The 19328-nt window shown below is 41.6% G+C and overlaps 1 protein-coding gene across 1 annotated transcript; it reads right to left on the bottom strand.

The window, feature by feature from the left end:
• Nucleotides 1–14696: 14696 nt before the first annotated feature.
• LOC147884829 (putative inorganic phosphate transporter 1-7) lies at nt 14697–17445 on the bottom strand. The gene is made up of 2 exons (XM_087397512.1): nt 17260–17445; nt 14697–17056 (listed from the first exon to the last, which is right to left on the bottom strand). The coding sequence occupies exon 2, from the start codon at nt 17003–17005 to the stop codon at nt 15275–15277; it is 1731 nt and encodes a 576-aa protein (XP_087253638.1). The 5' UTR covers nt 17006–17056; nt 17260–17445; the 3' UTR covers nt 14697–15274.
• Between the last annotated feature and the right edge of the window lie 1883 nt (nt 17446–19328).

The raw sequence follows: 19328 nt of genomic DNA, 5'->3' as shown, positions 1-19328 counted from the left end.
AAGACACAATCCTAGCTCTACGAACTTGCCATTGTCCATCAAACCACATCACTTAGCTAGTAGTGGCATATTGTTAACCAATCTGTTAGCATGCCCCCCTTCCTGATCTCGATCCAGTCCTCTGGATCGTGTAGTGCTCATGGTTGTTGAAGATCACTTCTTTGTTGTGCACTGGGCTGAATCTTCTTTTGGTCCATTGCAGCTTGTAGTGGCTCCTTGATATGGAATGCTTGCTGGAAGTATGGATGCGTGATTCATCTGGAACGAGCACCTTAGGGTTTGTGTGAGCCGAGTTGAGTACTTGTAACCATTCAAAGAAGGAATAAGAAAAATAAAATAAAAAATAAAAAAAAGTCTAAGGGTTAAGTTATTAGGAAGAAGGTGTTAGTAAGATCCTAGTGGTGTTAGTGTTAGTAAAGTAAAGTGCATTCTCACACTCCTCTTATGTCCCATATTTGATTTGAGTAGGACTTCTAATGGATTCTCATCAGATTATGTCTTTGTCATGCCATGTTTGAATGTCTGGAGTTGTGCATGACATTTTTGTATTGCTTCTTTACACTGAAGTGGCTTCAAAATCCATTTTATGGATTATATTTAATCGAGGGCTTTGCTTGGAAGTATTTGAGCCCAATAAGGTTGTGGCACCATCTGGAGCTTTATATGTTCGAGTCATCAAATCGAGAGGAGTCTGATAATACACCATACAAACCCCTAAAATGAGGATTATGGCTGATGAGGTTTATAGAAGGGGAATTCTAGGAAAGGTTAACGGAGAAGTAGTTTGTGTGAATGTCAATTCATTGTACATCTATAGAAATAGAAAATGTGAAATAAATGAACACCATCTCCTTTTTTCTAGGGCCTCTAACTATTAACTACAGGCTCCATTGCCATGTACTTATTTGATCCTGCTTTCTTAGCCCGGGTGATGCTGGTAAATGTCAGTCAACCATTGTATTGTACCCGGATTGGTTACTAGAGTTGCTACTGAATAGCTTGCAAATTGCTATTGCTTCTTTATGGTGTGCTTCCTAGTTGTCACATTCTTTATCATGTACAGGGAAGGGAGAAGATCATTTAACAGAGAAAGCATTTCATATTTGATATGTTCAGTTATTGTAAAATGTCAACTAAAGGCCGTATTAGGAAAAATGGGAAAATCCTAAGTCCCACGTTTTTTTGCACTAACAATTTTGGGGTCTAAAAGAGAGGAATTTTGAAACAAACATGCATGGCATGAATTTGTGAAAAACATTAATTTTTTAGAAACATGAATTTGTTTAAAGCATGAATTTTGAAACAAACATGCATGGCCTTAATTTTGAAATAGGCATTCATGATTAAAGTTAGCATAATCATTAGGTATTGTTGGAGCATCAATGGATCATAAACTGAACACGTTATTCATGGAGAATGCCCAATATATAGGCAAGAGAGTATACATCTTTGACATACTCAATGATCTCAGGATGGAATCCTTAGATCCTATAATCACTCCTTGATTCTCTCAATCACACCCACTCTAGCACACCTACTCTCACACACTCCTAGCCCTTAGGCACATACCCATGTTGAGAGTTCACGCTCAACATCATGTGATCATGTGTGCATAGCACCATCATGTGATCATATGTGCATAGTACTAACCCAAAAGAGTGCTATAAAGGAAAGGGTTAGATGCCCTAACCCTAACCCTAACCCTAACCCTAACCCTAACCCTAACCCTAAATGTTTTTGTATATATTCTAGTTTTTCAACTAAATCTAGTGTACTGTTAGTCATTTGTGGTGTGCTCTTTAGCTATGCCCTATGTCCTCATCTCCACTCTTCTCCACTCCCCTCTTCATATTTTGTCATGGTATCAGAGCATGGTTTTGCCTTCCGTTGAGGTGCCATCCTCCTTGTGAGAGATTTAGAGATTGAAAGATCGATTGTTCTCTTTTGTGAGAGAAAAATTCCATTCATTGAGAGTTCTTTGAGAGAATTTTCATCGAATTCTATTCATTCGGTCAGTGAGAGTTTTCTAATTGAGAGAGATATTTTAGTTTAATATTTAGGAGAGATTTTCATCTGTTTGAAAGAATTTCGTCTATTCTTTCCATTGTGATTTGAGAATGAGATGTTGAGAGTACACACTCAACATCATGTGATCATGTGTGCATAGCACCATCATGTGATCATATGTGCATAGCACTAACCTTATAGAGTGCTATAAAGGAAAGGGTCAGATCCCCTAACCCTAACCATAAATGGGTTTGTATATATTCTATTTTTTCAACTAAATCTGGTGTGCTCTCTAGCTATGCCCTCTCTCCTCATCTCCACTCTTCTCCTCTCCCCTCTTCATATTTTGTCATGGTATCAGAGCTCCCTTGCCTACTATTGAGGTATTGCGATCCTTGATAGAGTGAGTGATTGAGAGATTGAGAGTTCTCTTGAGTGTTGTCAGTGAGAGTCCACTTTTAGTGAGAGATCTTCATCCATTCCTTGAGGGAAAATTTCCATCCATGAGTGATAGAAAATTCCAGTCATTGCATCTCTTCCAATGAAACAATTCTTCCTTGTTCGAGTGAGAGATTTATAAGAGTTATTCATTTCCTTCATTCCTTCGTGACATAAATCTTCTTGAGAGAGAGAGTTTTTGATTCAATAAGCTATGGTGGTAAGGTTCTCTGAGAGTTTTTTAAAGCTCAGATATAGGGAGAGTTCAGATAGATGGAGAGTGTATGCTCTCTCTAAGGCAACTACATAGACTACAGGGTGAGAGGGATAGAGTCTATGATCTAAGGTGACTACACACAATAGCCAAGGGTATCCAGCTTCCTTCTACTACAACAAACTCCAATGACATACTCCATCAACATCGTTCCCTGCTCCCTCGCATCACAGTCTCCTTCTCAATGCCAGTGCCAAAGCTGCACCTCCATCAAGCCGACTTGCCCAAGTGCCCAGTCAAGACAAACACAATGCTGCAAATGGTGTCCAATGATCTGCATCTCCATCAACATGCATGCAAAGGCACTATCCAATTGAACTCTACTGGCAAAGGCTCCCACGACTCTAAATGCTAGCAACGGGGGACCTCTTCGCTGCTCCACCTTCTGTCAACAGATGCGGCCTCCAGTTTCACAACATAGCACTAAGCAACATAGAGAGCAGCAAGCCTACAGTGCCTATCTATGACCCAATAGCTTGAAGCTTCTTCAACAACCACTGGTAGCCTTCTACGCTATCAGTTCTTCCATTGTGCCTCCACGAGCGGCTCCCTCAGTGCTCCAATGAGCATAATGCCTCCAATAGCCCACAGAGCTAAGCTGTATCTGCATCTTCAATGACCTTTTATAGCTCATAGAGGTGTAGCTCACATGACGACTCGCAAGCCACGCCTCAAGTTCTCCAAACAAAGCGCACCACTCCAAGCGCACCGACCTCACCCTGTTGCTGCAAATCTAAACAAATACATAGCCCTTCCATCGCTCTGGGCTTCCAGATCAGCTCCCTAACAAATAGTGTTGAGCACTTTTGTTGCTCTAGGCTTCCAGACCAACTCCCTAACAAATAGCAACACCAGGCGACTTCAATGGCACGTGGCATCCCACACTCAACCCAACCTTATCCTAAGGTCATCCTCAAGCTTGGTCATCACCAAACTACCACGTGGCACTCTATCTGCCACATCAACCTTATCTGACACATCACTCAAGCCACATCAGTAGCCCTATGAGGTTGCCACATCATCATTGCCAGCTCAAGAGCCACGTCAGTTGCCACATCACTCCTGCCAGCTCAGCTGCCACATAATTTGCCACATCATCAATGACACATCACCTACCACATCATCTACCATGTCATCTGGCCACATCATCTACCATGTCACTTATGCCACATCATCTTCCACATCAGTTGCATACCACCTTTGCTGACATCATCATCTTCCACATCATCAGTGCCACATGGCACACTAGACCTCTGCAAGCACACACAGTGATCCACAGCCACTGCATGTGACCACTCCTGCCACCTCAGCACAGGGCTCCATTGGCACACCTCTTGCTAGGCACAGTGCCATATTGTCACTGCATGTGACCCACAGTGACAGAGTCATCATTGAGCACCATTTGCACTCCTTTTGCCCCTCCACCTAGATCAAGTCGTATCTCTTGATCTAAGAAGAATTTGAGGGTGCTCCAAAAAGGAAAGTCGCTCAATTTTCCATGCTCTACGTGGTCATCACATCACTTGCACATTTTAGCCCAAGTTATACTTACATTTGAGCCTCGCCGCTGCGACAAAACCACTTCCTTCACACACATTTGCCTCTACATCGACGCATCTGACCTAGCACTTAAAAAGAACAAAAGAAAAGGAATTATTTGCTATTCTTTCATCGATCGATGGTTGGTATAGATCTAGATCAGAGTAGACTAGATCGCCATAGAGGGGATGCTTTGAATTTTCCCAAGTTGCCAATCTAAGCCATGCCCAAAATTCCCGACTAGTACCTATTCACAATCCATACACTCACATACAGTTTCACTTGATTACATTATCTAAAACCTTACGTTCATCAATTCCGTGAGTAGACGTCAGAGAGTATAGAGGCATTGAAGATTGTTTCAGTGGGCAGATAGCACTTGATTTCACACACACATGCCAACATTATAAAGCCTATTCGGCTATCTCATGGCATTGTGCACATCATTTCAGCCTTGTAAATCCTCTTGGCTATTCCCAGCATCATTTGCCACAAGCCTTGTACTACAGATCAGACTTTATATATTGCAATTTTATCTTCATTAACAGTTCAGAGATTTCACTTGGCATAGTTAGTGTATTTGTAGTTGATTCATACATAGATTTTCACGACACTTTTGAGTACATTTCTTGAACCATGTCTATGACTAGCAACCATCTGCTAAGTTAGACAACTCCAATTACAATACATGGAAATACCGAATGGAGACCATTCTTGTACTTCCAAAGTGTTTGTAGGTGCCAAATCTGTGCACCTATCCAACCCCTCTTCTGGGTAACCTAAGTCACTACTACTCTCCCAAGCGGAGAGTGCCCCTAGTACTTCATCTTCCCTCAAATTTTTAATATATTGAATGTCAATCAATAATAAATATTCTGTGTTTTTAATCAAAATATATGGAAGGGTTTGCATCAAAACCTCATCCGTCATACCTTCTTCCTCCTCTTTTTGCTCTCCTTCCTCCTCTTCCTCTTCTGGCTGTCCTGTGGGGGATGATGTCTCGCTGACTTCAAGAACCACAACCAACTCTGTCATCTGCTCTATTTCTGCTGTGTGCTTTCCCTTGTCCAAAGTTGCACTAGACCAATCTAGAGCAACGACGGCTTCCACAACCACATCAGGATTCTCCTCAATGTCCACATCTTGCCCTGCTGCTACTGCTAGAAGAAGAGTTGGCTCTACATTGATGAATGGAGGTGCATCTGTGTCCTCCATTTCCAAAAGAATTACATAATAGGCTATTTCTAGGGAAACAAAACGAGTTCCTATAGGACCCGCTTGTAGATCCAACTCTTCATCCTTAGAAATCCTTATAAAACTTTTTGGACTAAGGGATTTGCAAATTCTTTGCAACCTTAACTTGAAAGTGCTATCAGCCCGACGACAGTCAATGAGGAGAATCACAGGAACCCACTATACTCTATCTATGTCTAGCCAGATCAGGTAAGGCTTGATTTTCTCTCTCACGTAATCTACCGTCATCTCTAAAGAGATCTAGATGCTTGTGGACTGTGTGGATGACATCTATCTGACGATCAAAAATGTCATACAACTCTGCCTCTCTACTCGAATGATGAGTAGAAGCGACGAAGTCATGGTATGCCTTGTGGGGTGTGGCCATTGGAGGTTTGTGGAAGATGGCAAGAGTAGGCTATCTAGGAGGTGAGGACAATAAAGGCTATGTCATACCTAATGGTTCTTTATATAGTTGACTTCAATCTCTTTAAATACCTTAAAGGTCCGACTATAATTTAGGTAATAAAATATTGGACAATGTAATATATTGGCCTAAATAATTTGCCATCATATTCCACTCCTGCCTCCTCCCGCCTCCCCTGCCACCCAAAATAATGGATTTTTTTTTGGAATTTAGGGAGTCCTATGTTAGTACAAATGACATCACACTTAACAAAAACTATTACATTTAGTAAAAAACTATTACAACACAGTTTCAAAACTTTAACATTTATTCAAGTGCTATTACAACACACTTCAAAAACTATATCATATTTTCAAAACTATTACAACACACATCAAAAACTACTAATTTTATTAAGTATACTCATGAATTGCCATTACAAATGACATCACACTTCAAAAACTATTACATTTATACAATACCAGTATGAATGGACAAGTTACAAGGAGGCTTCCATTTCTCAAGCATTGATGTTCCTTCGAGTCGCCTTCTTACTATCTTCCCATTTAGTCTAAAGAAAAAATCACTATCATCAAAGGTGACAGTGATGTATTCTCAAACGTGCTTCAAGCTCTAACTACTTGTGACCTCAAGATATTGGATATCCCCATTGGGCATATGTACCTCTACCTCTGTGGTGTCCACTACATCAAAATCCATAGGTATCCATGTGCCATGATTATTTTTCCAATGTTTGTAAGCGTATCTCATGTAGCAAATACTCTGCACTACTTGATATCTTATTACCATACTTTCTTTAGTTAGTATACATCGAAAAGGGTCTCCCTTCTGCAAACCCTCCCTAACATCCCACATTGGGTATAGAAGATTCTCAAGAAATTCATTTTCTAGGCCTTTGCATACCCACATGGTCTTTGTCTTGTGAATGAAGACTGATTTGAAAAAATAAATAAATTTAATGGAGGGCATGAACCAACTAACACCCACAGATTTTGAACTGAAAGTCAACTTCATTGATGATTGAATATTTGATCTCATCTTCATTCTAAATGCATCTATAGAGAATGGATCAAGAAGAGGCCATTATGGACTATGAAAGTTAGGGAGAGGAATAGGACGTAGGCTTCCATATGCATCTTCTCTTCGAGGAACTTGATAACATGAATTATAGAAAAAAATGCTAGACTTTGTCAAGGAGGCAGCACTCCATCCTGAGAACATTAAATCCCCAATATTTGAATGGAAAGCTTGAAATATTCCCATAAGACTAGAGGCTGGGTTTCAACTTTGGTAGAGGGAAAGATAGCTACATAGAAAGCAAAGAAAGATGTTAATGGGCCAATCAATTTGTCTCTCTCACTCTCTACCTCTCTCTCTCTCTCTCACACACACACACACACACACACACACAGAGTTCTCTCTCTCTCTCTCTCTCTCTCTCTCTCTCTCTCACACACACACACACACACACACTTCTCTCTCTCTCTCTCTCTCACTCACTCACAAATCTCTCCACTATCTCCCCCTAACACCCCTCAACCCCTCCATCTCTCTCTCTCTCCCTCCCCCCCTCCCCCTCTACTATCACCACAAGACACCCTCTCTCAAAATGCATGCTCACATACAATCATTAGAATATTACACAATTGAACTGAAAATGAGAAAAAGTTAGTGTAAAAGAGAGATACAATCTGAAGGAAAGCAAGTTTGACTGGCAGGATCCAAGTTCATGTCTCGAGCCATATACACATGCTGAACCTTCACCTTAAGTGCTTTTTTTGCATTACAAAACCCAACAATGCGACCCTTCCAATGCTTCTCTTTCTTTGATCTATCTTTTCTAGAAACCTTGAATGAAACTATTGCAGATGGTTGCATTGTGACCCATGACATTAACCTAAACTCTCGAGGGATCCCAATATCACTTTTGTCCTTTAAAATGTGACCCACACAAGATTGAATTGATAGCTTTGGCCTAGGGGAAGGGGAGTGCTTCACCATTGTAGAAAGAATGGGAGCAAGCAAAGATAAGGAGGTTGGGAGGAGGAAGAGGTTGAGAGGAGGTTGAGAGGAGGAAGAGGTTAGGAGGAGGCCGAGAGGAGGTTGAGAGGAGGAAGAGGCTGAGAGGAGGTAGAGAGGAGGAAGAGGCTCAGAGAAAGGTGGGGAGTTAATGGACTTAGTTTGGGGAGACTCCTGGGAGGAGTTTGGGGTGCTAGGGACACTTTTGGAGAATTTTGATTTTTTGGAGGGAAAAAAAAGTCGCAGATTTGGGGGCCTACCAAAGAGAGCCTAGGAAGGTATGGGGACCATGCAAAAGTGAAAGGGGGGAGTAAATGCCTCAAGAGGTGGTGGGGGAAAGAGAGAGGAAGTGGAAGCCTAGTGGGGACCAAGGAGGACTCTCCACCAATGAGAGGCCAATATGGAATCCTCCATTCTTTTAATGCCCAGGCCTTCCCATTGGTTGGTTTGCTAATCACAAATCTTAAGGGACTAATCCAAGAAGCCCTTTTTGAGTCCAAAATTCCCCTGATGCCTCAACAAAATAGTGCTATAGAGCGTAAGAATTGCACTTCTCTTGATGCTATGCGATGTATGCTCCTTCATTCTAGATTATCTCAGAGCTTTTGGGTTGAAGCAATTCTGATTTCCATCTTTGTGCAAAATCATCTTCCTACAACTACATTTTCTGCTAAGATACCAATCATAGCTTGGACAGGGCAGAATCCTTCTATATCACATTTTCAAGATTTTGGCTGCATTGCTTATATTCATGTACCAAAAGAGACATGGAAAAAGCTAGATCTTCCTGGCTTGAAGGTCATATTCATTGGATATTCTCCTAATTCTAAAGGTTATAAATTCTATGATCCCTCTTCTAAGAAGGTGATAATAAGTCGTGATGCCATATTCAATGAGCAGTTAATGGGAGGGACATGGTTTACTGAGGATGCCGAGGATACTAAGTCCTTGCTTATTGCTTTTCCTTTTCTATTTATAATGATTCTACTTCTTATGTCATTACTACTTCATCTGATGGCATCACTGCTACTCCATCTGTAGAGCAATGTGTTGACAATCTTGATTTGCATTTTGCACACACACACGCTTCTGATGATAGTGCTGATCATATTTATGTTGATCTGCTTATTGATTTTGAACATGGTTCTCCTCATGGTTGTGTTGATGACTTTGACAGCATTGACCATGCAATGGTTTCTCATAAAGACCCTACTACTTATACATAAGCTATCTCTTCTGCACAAAAGAGTCAATGGCAAGAGGCCATGGAAGCTGCATATGATTCTTTAATCTGTAAAGGTACATAGGTTATTACTGAACTACCTCTCGGTCGTACTCCTATAAAATGTGAGTGGGTTTATAAAAACAAAACCAAAGCCGATGGTCCTTTTGACAAGGTTAAAGCGCTCGTATGGTTGCAAAAGGATACTCACGAATTGCAGGAGTTGATTATCATGATACATTTTCACCCATTGTTCGTAGTACAAGCATTCGGGTACTCTTGGCTTTTGCTATACTCAATTTGATTGGGAGATTCATCAAATGGATGTAAAAACTCTTTTCTTAATGGAGATCTTAAAGAGGAGATTTATATGTAGCAGCTAGAAGGGTTTATACTTCCTGGTCAGGACCATCTTGTTTGTCACCTTCATCATGCTCTTTATGTTCTAAAACAAGCTTCCCGTTCTTGGTACATGAAAATTGATCAGTTTCTCACATCTCAAGGTTTCAACTCTTGTTTCTCTGACCCCAAATTATATGTCAAACATGATGGTGTTGTTTTTGTCATCCTTGCTCTTTATGTGGATGACACCATACTTGTTTCCAACAATCTCGGTTTCCTGCAACATGTCAAGAAAATTTTATCCTTAGCATGTGATATGGTTGATCTTGGTGACATTCATTCATGTCTTGGTATTCAAGTGTAGCGATATCGTCACAAGGAAATTCTGCTACTTTGATAAACAAAATTCATTCAAGATGCACTTCAAAAGTTTGGCTTGATGAATGCTCACTCTACAACCACTCCTTTTCTTGTGAGCTCTATCAAAAATACTCGATCGACTCACGATGTTGTAGTTTCACATCAACCCTATGCCAATCTTGTTGGTTGCCTACAGTTTGTCGGGTTGAACACTCGACTAGATATTCTTTTTACTGTCAATTTTCTAGGTCAATATCTGGTTGCTCCGATCCCTCAATTGTGCCAATTCCTTACAAATATTGGACATCCTCCCTCATCCAATACTCCTCTCAAATGTGATAAAAAAAGGGTCATTAGTCTGGCTAAAGACTATGTTCAGCATAACAAATCCAACAATATTGTTCTTCATTATCATTATGTCAGATATGAAGTGAAGAAAGAGTTGATAATGATTGAACATTGTCCCACTTCTTAGATGCTTGCGGATATTCTCACTAGAGGACTTAGTGAGGCACGCTTTACTGTGCTACAATCAGAACTTGGAGTTCTTACAGCTTCTCTCTTCCAAGATTAACACACCTATGGGTGACTTTTGACATTTGTATATAGATGCATATATGCATTGCTGGCAATTTATGATCAACATTACATACTTGTAAATAATTATACAAATGCATCACTTTAACTCTATGATCAACTTGTATACTTGTTTATAGGAGCTCAGGTTTTTCTCTTGTGCTCCCCAAGGGTTTTTTCATCTGTAGCTAGAGACCTTTGTTTGATTGTATATAGATGCACATCTGCATTGCTGGCAATTTATGATCAGCATTACATACTTGTAAATAATTGTACAAATGCATCACTTTAACTCTATGATCAACTTGTATACTTGTATATAGGAGCTCGGGTTTTTCCCTTGTGCTCTCCAAGGGTTTTTTCATCCATAGCTAGAGACATTTGTTTGAGTGGGGGAAATGTTAGAGCTATATATAGCTCTCTCTAACTTGAACTAAGTCTCACCTATATATGTGTAACTTGTGATCAATATGAATCAGTCTTTGGGAGTCTATTTGGTGGGTCTATTATCTCTTCTTCTTCTCTCTCAACATGGTATTTCTTGAAAGTCATATGCTCAACCATTAAGACATCACACACTCTAGTATGGACTACCACACACTTGTTGCAGTAGCTCATGAATATATATTCTCTCAAAAAAAGGCCGATGGCCACCTATGTAACAAGCTAAAAATAAATTTCTTTTTGCCATAGATATATATAGGATCTCAGGTTTCCCCTTTGTACTCCCCAATGGTTTTATCATCTGAGCTAGGGACCTTGGTTTGAGTGGGGGTGTTGGAGCTATCTATATCCCAGAGCTATCCATAACTGATACCCTAAATCTAGCTAAGGTCCCACCTATATAATCTGTGGGATATGATGAATATACATCATTTCTGAGACCAATCACATGTGTTATGTCCTTCTCTCCCTCTTTCTTCCTCCCTCTTCCTCTCTCTTTCCTTCCTCTCTTATGTTCTCATCATGCTAGGTTGTTGTGAATATGAATGTGATTGCGAGGTTTCAAAAAGATGATTACCTCCTGTGATCATGTGACTTAGGGGATTCACCTCACAAATTTTAGGGTACCACATGTTTTTAAAAGGAGGGGTATTTTAATCCAACTTTTGGATAGGATTACAATGACAGGATGGGGTTTTAAATTGTACTTTAGAAAAAAATCCATTAGCTCATAAATAAAGAGTGGTGGTTTTATTGGGAAAATCTTTTTAGATAAGCGGTTATCTAAAAACCCCTTAAACACGCATGATACATGTGGTTCCTTAGTAGTGCAACCCCCGAGTCATGCAATTACATCAACACATGATCATGACATGGAAAAACTTGAAATCAAGATTCAAATTAAAATTGATTCAAAGAAAAGCACATGAGAACTATAGTCAAAGAGAATACACAATACGATAATCAAATGCATGAGAGGACATGTAAAAACCACACTCAGTGACATGGCGCAACACATGCATAACATATGAAGATGTGTGAAAGTCACAACTAGCATGGCACAACACATAACATGAGAATCAAATTAATAGATAGATAACTCGGAAGAGGTCATGGAAAGTCTTCCATGTGAATGTGAAAGGAAACACACACACATGTCCCACACATAAAAGCACTAAGTCACATGAGGAAGAGAAAAATAGTACGACATGAAAATACTTAGTCACATGGGTGAACGTAAATATCATGAGAAGAAAGTCACATGACAAGACATGTAACAGAATAGTCCTACGTCATGGTGTCCTATTCTAGAGGAGAAAATTCAAGGAATTGCATGTATGAGGTCTTTTCCGTGATTTAAACGTGAGCTCCAAAAATGAGCTTTAAAGGCACATCACAAAAAGAATAATGCAACATTATAATGTAAACATAGAATGAATGATAATACATTTCAAGAAGCTTTTTATATTTCTTCATGATTACTTTCTCACCCACATCAATGTGTATTTGGGGGGATACTTATTGAGCCATATCCTTTCACCACCAAATCATCATTTTCCAAATTTGACTCCTTAAATAGACCTTGACTCTTTGATCAACTTTGCACTCTTTCTGCAAGTATATTTGAACTCTTTCTTAATTGAGGAAGCGGCAGTGGCAGCCCAGTGGTAGGACACCAACCTACCAAGGCGGCGGCCCTCATTCGATCCCTATAGGAGTAGAGGCAAGGCAGCTACCCCTCGAAGGCCTCAAACCGTGTGTGTGAGTTTCTTTTTTTAAAAACTCTTTCTTAATTGTTATTAAAAGTAATGGGACTTACATCCATTTTTATTGCATTAATATATGAATGCAAATTCTAACAACATTAGCATTTGGAACTTAATGTCACATTTAGTTACTCATAATAAACTACGATAATTATGAAATATGTACATACACGTAGAAATAAATACATAGACATTACAACGTTGCTATGAAACCATAAGCAAAGAATTTGACATCATCATGGATGAAGCATGCATATTAGCGTTTAAATAAGCTTGCACATTTGCGTAGGCATTGTCTTGAAGTGAATGAAAAGGGACCCCTAGTCGTTTGATAAAAACAAGTATTAATTAATTATAGTGAGGAGATCAAAAGAATTAAGCTAAGGTAGGCAAAAAAATCAAGAGACACGCGATTAAGGTAAGGTAGGAAGAATTAAGAGATTCATGTTCCAGAACCTTCGTTCTGGAACGTTCCAGGTTGCCCCAAGCGAGCCCCCATGCAATTATATAGAGGGGAGGCCGGGAGAGAAAAGAAGTATAGCAGGGGAGAGAGAGAGAGAGAGAGAGAGAGAGAGAGAGAGAGAGAGAGAGAGAGAGAGAGAGAGAGAGAGAGAGGTGAGGAGAGGGAGGAAGAGTGGGAGAGGGGTGACAGTGAAGAGGAGTGGAGAGCAACACTAGGAAGAGTGGAGAGCGGTGGTAGGAAGAGTAGAGAGAGATGTGGGAGGAAGAGTGGAAAAAGTGGTGCGGAGAGGAGTGGGCAGAGTGGCGATGGGAAGAGGGAGGAAGAGTAGAGACAAAGGGGTGAAAGAAGTGGAGACGGAGGGAGGAAGAGGGGAGACATGAAGGGGCGATGTCTAAAGGGGTGACAAAAGAGGAGACGGTGGTGAGGCACCGAGACAAAGGGGAGACTTAGGAGGCGAGATGCAATTAATAGGATTAAGGGGTGAGATTAACACAATAAGATAGGTTAATTGTGGATTGGGGGGGCTTCCATTCACATTAATTAATTAAAAAGAACGGAGGAGTGATTATGATTAGCTTCTTTTTTAATCAAGTAGACAACAACTCAGTGATTAGCCGGTTGTAACTCTTGAACATACACGTAATAAAAGTAGCTCCCTTGCATTAGCCACTTGAGATTCTAGTCCTAACATTGAAGAACGACGATGTCTCTTCGGAGACATCTGATAAAACATTGACGAGCGACCAAATTCTAAAAGGACGTCGGTATCTTTTTCTCTATTAAGGAGAGGTTTGGGGGCGGACGATTGGGGAATTCTCCATTGTTAGCTTAGATGTACAAATATGGACCATTGGATTGTACACGTGGTAGTTTGCATACATAATTGATCCTTCATCTTCATCTTCTGCTTGCATTCCCATAAAGCTGCTGCATCCTCTTACACAAAGCAGCCACTCAATTTTAATCAAGAAAACCTGCCCCCTCCTCTCAGGCCTGCTCGTTGTCTAGCTCCCCCGTGGGTTTCTTGCCTGTTGGCTATCGCGCCAGCCACTTTGCACCATCCTGCATCTTGCATTTGCATTTCTGACAAGGAACATTCCAAGGACGATCAAAAGTTCAAAGGCAATAATGTCGAAGGAAATAATGTGGTGTGTGGTTCAATCAATTGAATTGTTTGTCCATTCTTCATGAAAGTAGGAGAGGTCATTCGTCATGCCATCTCCCTAGCGTTAAAGCGAGACAACAATATTTCTCCTCCGGGGTTACATGAACATGAGAACTACACTCTGATTTCCCTTACATAACTACAATCTGATCAATGGGGATACACGAACATGAGAACACGGAATTATGTAGAAACGTTGGGTCATTACATTGGGCAATGTTCAAAACAAAAACAGAGAAATCGTAGGATTGTCATCAATGCTTACAGGACGGATGATCTCACAAACATCGGAATGAAATATCTAGAACAAATTATGTAGAGCATTATGAAATATCTCACAACAATAAAACTATTAGTTTCAGCGGCGGGAAGTAGTCATTTGTGAAGTCCAACTGCAACTTCACATAATGCACATTTCTGACGACACTGCGTAGATCACGAGTTGATCAACCGTAGAAGGAAAGCATGGAGCTCAGAACGTTCAATCTAGAGCCGAGTGCTCGTCATATGATCTCAGTGTAATGCTGAGGTGCCATTGATATCATCTCACTATAGCGCCTGTGGCCTTCCAACGGGTTGCACACTAGTATATGTAATCCAAAGGCTACAGAAAACACAATTCAACAAAAGGGCAACATCAAAAAGTAAACCTTCTCCACCCTCTTTATGGCGATGTTCCGGTGTGCATACCCATATGGCCAAAAACACCCAGACGGCCATATGTGTTTAAGCCTATATACAAAAACACCCATACCCATACGGCCAGATGTGTTTAAGCCTTCTAGACGCACATACACATTGACACTTGTGAATATAAGCACAGAACGAGACTTTTGAGGCACGGCTATTTAGAAAATAAGAGCTTTGGATGGTTACAGAATGTAATCTCAATCCCACACGACGTCTCCTTTGATTGCTCATTCGCAGGGTAGAATGCAATCTCAATCCCAAACGACGTCTCCATCGGGAGGATATAAGTCGAAGAGAAACAAGACGTTGCTAAAGCCGTAAGGTGATGGAAATGTGTGTCGAAGAAGAGGAGGCCGGGCCGGAGGTGGTTGGTGAGAAAAGAGGAGGGGGAGGAGGAGGTTGCTGAGAGAGGCGGAAGAGGTCGAGGGGTCGAGGAGGGGGGAGGTGGGAGGAGTGTTCGAGGGGGAGTTGTTTGGTTTCGGGGAGGAGAAGGAAGGTGAGGAGGAAGCCGAGGGCGGAGAAGGAGGCGGCGAAGCAGAGGGAGAAGGAAGGACCGAGGCCGGGAGGGTAGCCCGAGCGGATCTCCGCAGGATGACTGCGGGAGCCTTGGGACGCATACAAGAAACCCAATGAACCCACAATGGCTCCCGCCATCCCCCCCGCCGCTGATATACCATGACACTTTGCCCTTACCCTCGCTGGATACAGCTCCGCCGCCACTATGAACACCGTGCTCGTCGGCCCGCAGCTCATGAAGAAGAAACTCAGCCCATACAACACCGCAAACCCCCCCTCCTTCCCCTCCCTCCACCTCTCGTATGGTATCCCCATCGCTAATAGTAGCCCCGCCGTCACCATAAACCCTTGTAGTTGTATCTTCCTCCTCCCTACCCTGTCTACCGCCACCGCTGCCGCACAAAACCCCGCTATCATCGCCGCTGTCTCCTCCACCTCCTCCCTCGCTATGCTCGCCACCTCCCCCACCCCGCTCATCTTCCCCCTCGCCTTCAGCCATCCCACCTCTGTCATCACGTTCTTTAGAAATAGTGCCTCGAAGTAGAACACCGCGTTTACCAGGAACCACGTCCCCGTCGTTCCCAGCAAGTGTAGCCCGTGCCTCCTCGCAAACTCCCCCGAGAACAAGCCGTAGCTCTCCGCTCGCACTACCGCGTCCACTTTGTCTTGCTCCGCCTCAAGCTCCGTATCCAATACGTGGGAGATGTCCAGAGCCGCTTGCTTCGCATCCCCTGCTACCAACGCCGTGTAGCGCGCGGTCTCCGGCATCTTCATTCTCCAGTAGTAAGTCAGAGCAGCCGGGACGCTGCCGAGCGTCACGATGATCCTCCATACGAAGTCGGCTTGCGGGGGAGTGGATCTTATCGGGTCCTCGTCGAAGCTGGGTGCAGGGTACTTGGCCTCGAAAGCTGAAGACACGCACAGAGATACCAAACCAGCAGCTAGAATCCCCACTCCTTGCATTGCAAAGACGCCTACCATGAAGGCACCCCGAGTCCTCGTGTTGGCATACTCCGCCATGATTGTCGCAGACAGGGGGTACTCGCCGCCCACGCCAAAACCCAGCCAGAACCTGAAAAGGCACAACGTTGCAATTACAGAGTGTGTGGTACTCCCGAAGGACAGGCCCGATCCAATGGAGCTGAGTAGCATTATCATCAGCGTGATGCCATATGCTTTCTTCCGTCCCAGCTTGTCTCCTAGCAAACCAAAGAATAGCTGGCCGACAAAAGCCCCGACTAATGGTGTGCTAAAGAGCGCTGATTGAACAGCCGCGGGAAGAAGACCAGGCTCTTTTGATCCCGGCTTGTAATACAGACGCCCGATAAGCCTGCTTACTGTCGTGATGCAGAAGATGTTGTAAGATTCGGTCAAGAATCCCATCCCCGCAATCAGAACTGCAGTAAAATGATACCACTGTGTTCGTGCGCTGTCGAGAGCAGCAAAAACCCCTATTGGATCCCGCGCCATCGTGATTATTTGCATGGTTTGGACCTCGCCTGCTGATTGGGAATCCACATACATCTCAGTAATTCAAAGAAGATGTGATTCTTCGTCCACAAGCAGCTTCAAATCCTGAAAGCAATTAAGCATCCACGCATAATATTAGCACGCCCGAATAGCAAAAAAAAAAAGCACTCAGCCAACGCATTCCAAGCCTCCGTAGGCAATTCTAAAACATTAATTTTAACTTGTATCGTTATTGTACAAGAATTGGAGAGCTGCAAACGATTCTAGAGGCAGCGTGACGATTAGGACTATTCGGGAGGCAGCATAACGATTCAAAATTTGCTTGGCGGAGTGCCGAGGATTCGTTAGGCGGCAGCTTAACGTTCTTGCACCTCGACTGGACGTCTTCAGATTCGCCCAAAGCTAGAATTCCAATGCCCGAGGGAATGCATCGCGCAAATATTACTGTGTTCACAAATATCTGGTGATCAGCCTCAAGGCGAGTGATCAAACAAGCGCTACTATATCTGATTAAACCGAGTCGCAGTTTTGAAGGATGTGCTGAGACTTTGAGCCGAAAAGAAAGTCGAGGTTCGCTGAACGTGTTGCAAAATGAATTTAATTTTCAAAGAAATTGGGATCCATGTTGAAAGTAATCAAAGAAATAGTAAAAGTTCATATTAGTTGGGAAAGAAGTGGGGTGTAAAGTAAGAGGGCATGTGAGGGGAGGTGGCTAAAAAGGGGGCTATTACTTTTGGAGAAAAGAAGAGGGGTGAAAAGGAAGAAGGCATCTAAGGGGAGGTGGATATAAAGGGGACTATAGTTGTGGAGAAAAGAAAGGGGTGAAAGGGAAGAGGGCCTCTAAGGTAAAAAAGAAAGAAGGGGCGTGGAGGAGGGGAAGGGGGGGGGGGAGGGGTTTCACACTAACAACTCAAGAGTTACGAGGCTTGTTAAACTTTGCCCCATAATAGGTGCTCCACTAGGCCAAGAATGAATATCTACCAAAACAAATCCTTTGGCCTATGACTATCATTCTAGCCCCCATAAAGTATATGGAATCATTATTAATATATTGAAAGCAAGTTAGAAAAAGGTGGATCCTGTAAATGCATTATACCTAATTTCCAATCGACGGTTATTATATCAAATCAAGTTAGAAAAAGGTGAATCTATTTAATAATCACCTCTTAAAGTCACGGTCATCACCTTTTAAAGTCAAGGTCACATGACTTTTTGATGACCTTTTAAAGTCAAGGTCACATGACTTTTTGGCTCTTTAACAAAGCACTTGTTGGAAATTAAATATCTAGATACATAATTAAATGTTGCATTTTCTCATATGATAGTTCCATAGAAAGTATTAGACAACAACAAGATGGTGATTGCCACAAACATTACAATTAACACCATATTAGTGTTTTTGGAAAAATCTTAATTCTCAAAGTTCTCAAAGACCCAAAAATTGATGGCACTTCGTTTCATTTGGAAGGGATATTTTGTAACTAAATGAAATACATATTTAAATTTTAATTTGGCTTAATATTAGTCATTCTCTTGGGTATAGAGAATGTTACATGAGAATACCAATTATCATGCATTATGAACCCAAACATGTTCATATGTTCATATATTATAAGTCTATAATATGTTTGATGCTTTAACAGAAGACCAATTTTTTAAAAGATATAGTGTGATGCCAAAAATTGATATTTTTTATTTGGCATTGGTATTGTTTTCTTCTATGTTTAATAAGAGTTTGAGTATCAAGTGATAGCCTAGCGGCTCTCACTTATTTCTATTTTCTAAGATATTGTATGGGATTGAGAGGATGAGTCACTACAAGACATAGGCCATTTTCCGACGAAAATACCGACGCTTTTTACATTAAATTTTTTTTTTCACGGGCGCAAACGTCACTATAAGTGTCGCTATAAAGCATCGAAAAAGGACCGTCGCTATAAAGCGTCGCTATATAGCGACACTGGCAAACGTCGCTATATAGCGACGATGCAAATGTCGCTATATAGCGACACTATTAATCGTCGCTATATAGCGACACTGGTAAACGTTGCTATATAGCGACGATTAACAGAAGTAAAAAAAAAAGGGTTAGTGGGGCTAAACAGGGCTTCCTTTTAGCCCTGTTTAGCCCCACTAATCCTTTTTTTTTTTTGTAATTACAAAAGAAAGTTTTTTATAACAAAATTTCCCTTGCTTGCAGGGTGATACAAAATTGTTCTTGTGAAATGATGAGTAACAAATGCATATACATGTTGGACATATACAATAGTGTTTGTAACAAAATTACCCTTTCGAAAGGGTGATACAAAATTGCTCAAACGAGCGGATATACAAAATGCTACTACTACTACTACTCATCCGAATCCGAATCATCTTC

This window comes from Dipteris shenzhenensis, chromosome 26 (genome assembly GCF_047967505.1).
Source record: "Dipteris shenzhenensis isolate YYH24624 ecotype China chromosome 26, Dip_SZ_1.0, whole genome shotgun sequence".
Classification (NCBI taxonomy): Eukaryota; Viridiplantae; Streptophyta; class Polypodiopsida; order Gleicheniales; family Dipteridaceae; genus Dipteris; species Dipteris shenzhenensis.
This window is presented reverse-complemented; position numbering and strand designations above follow the sequence as displayed.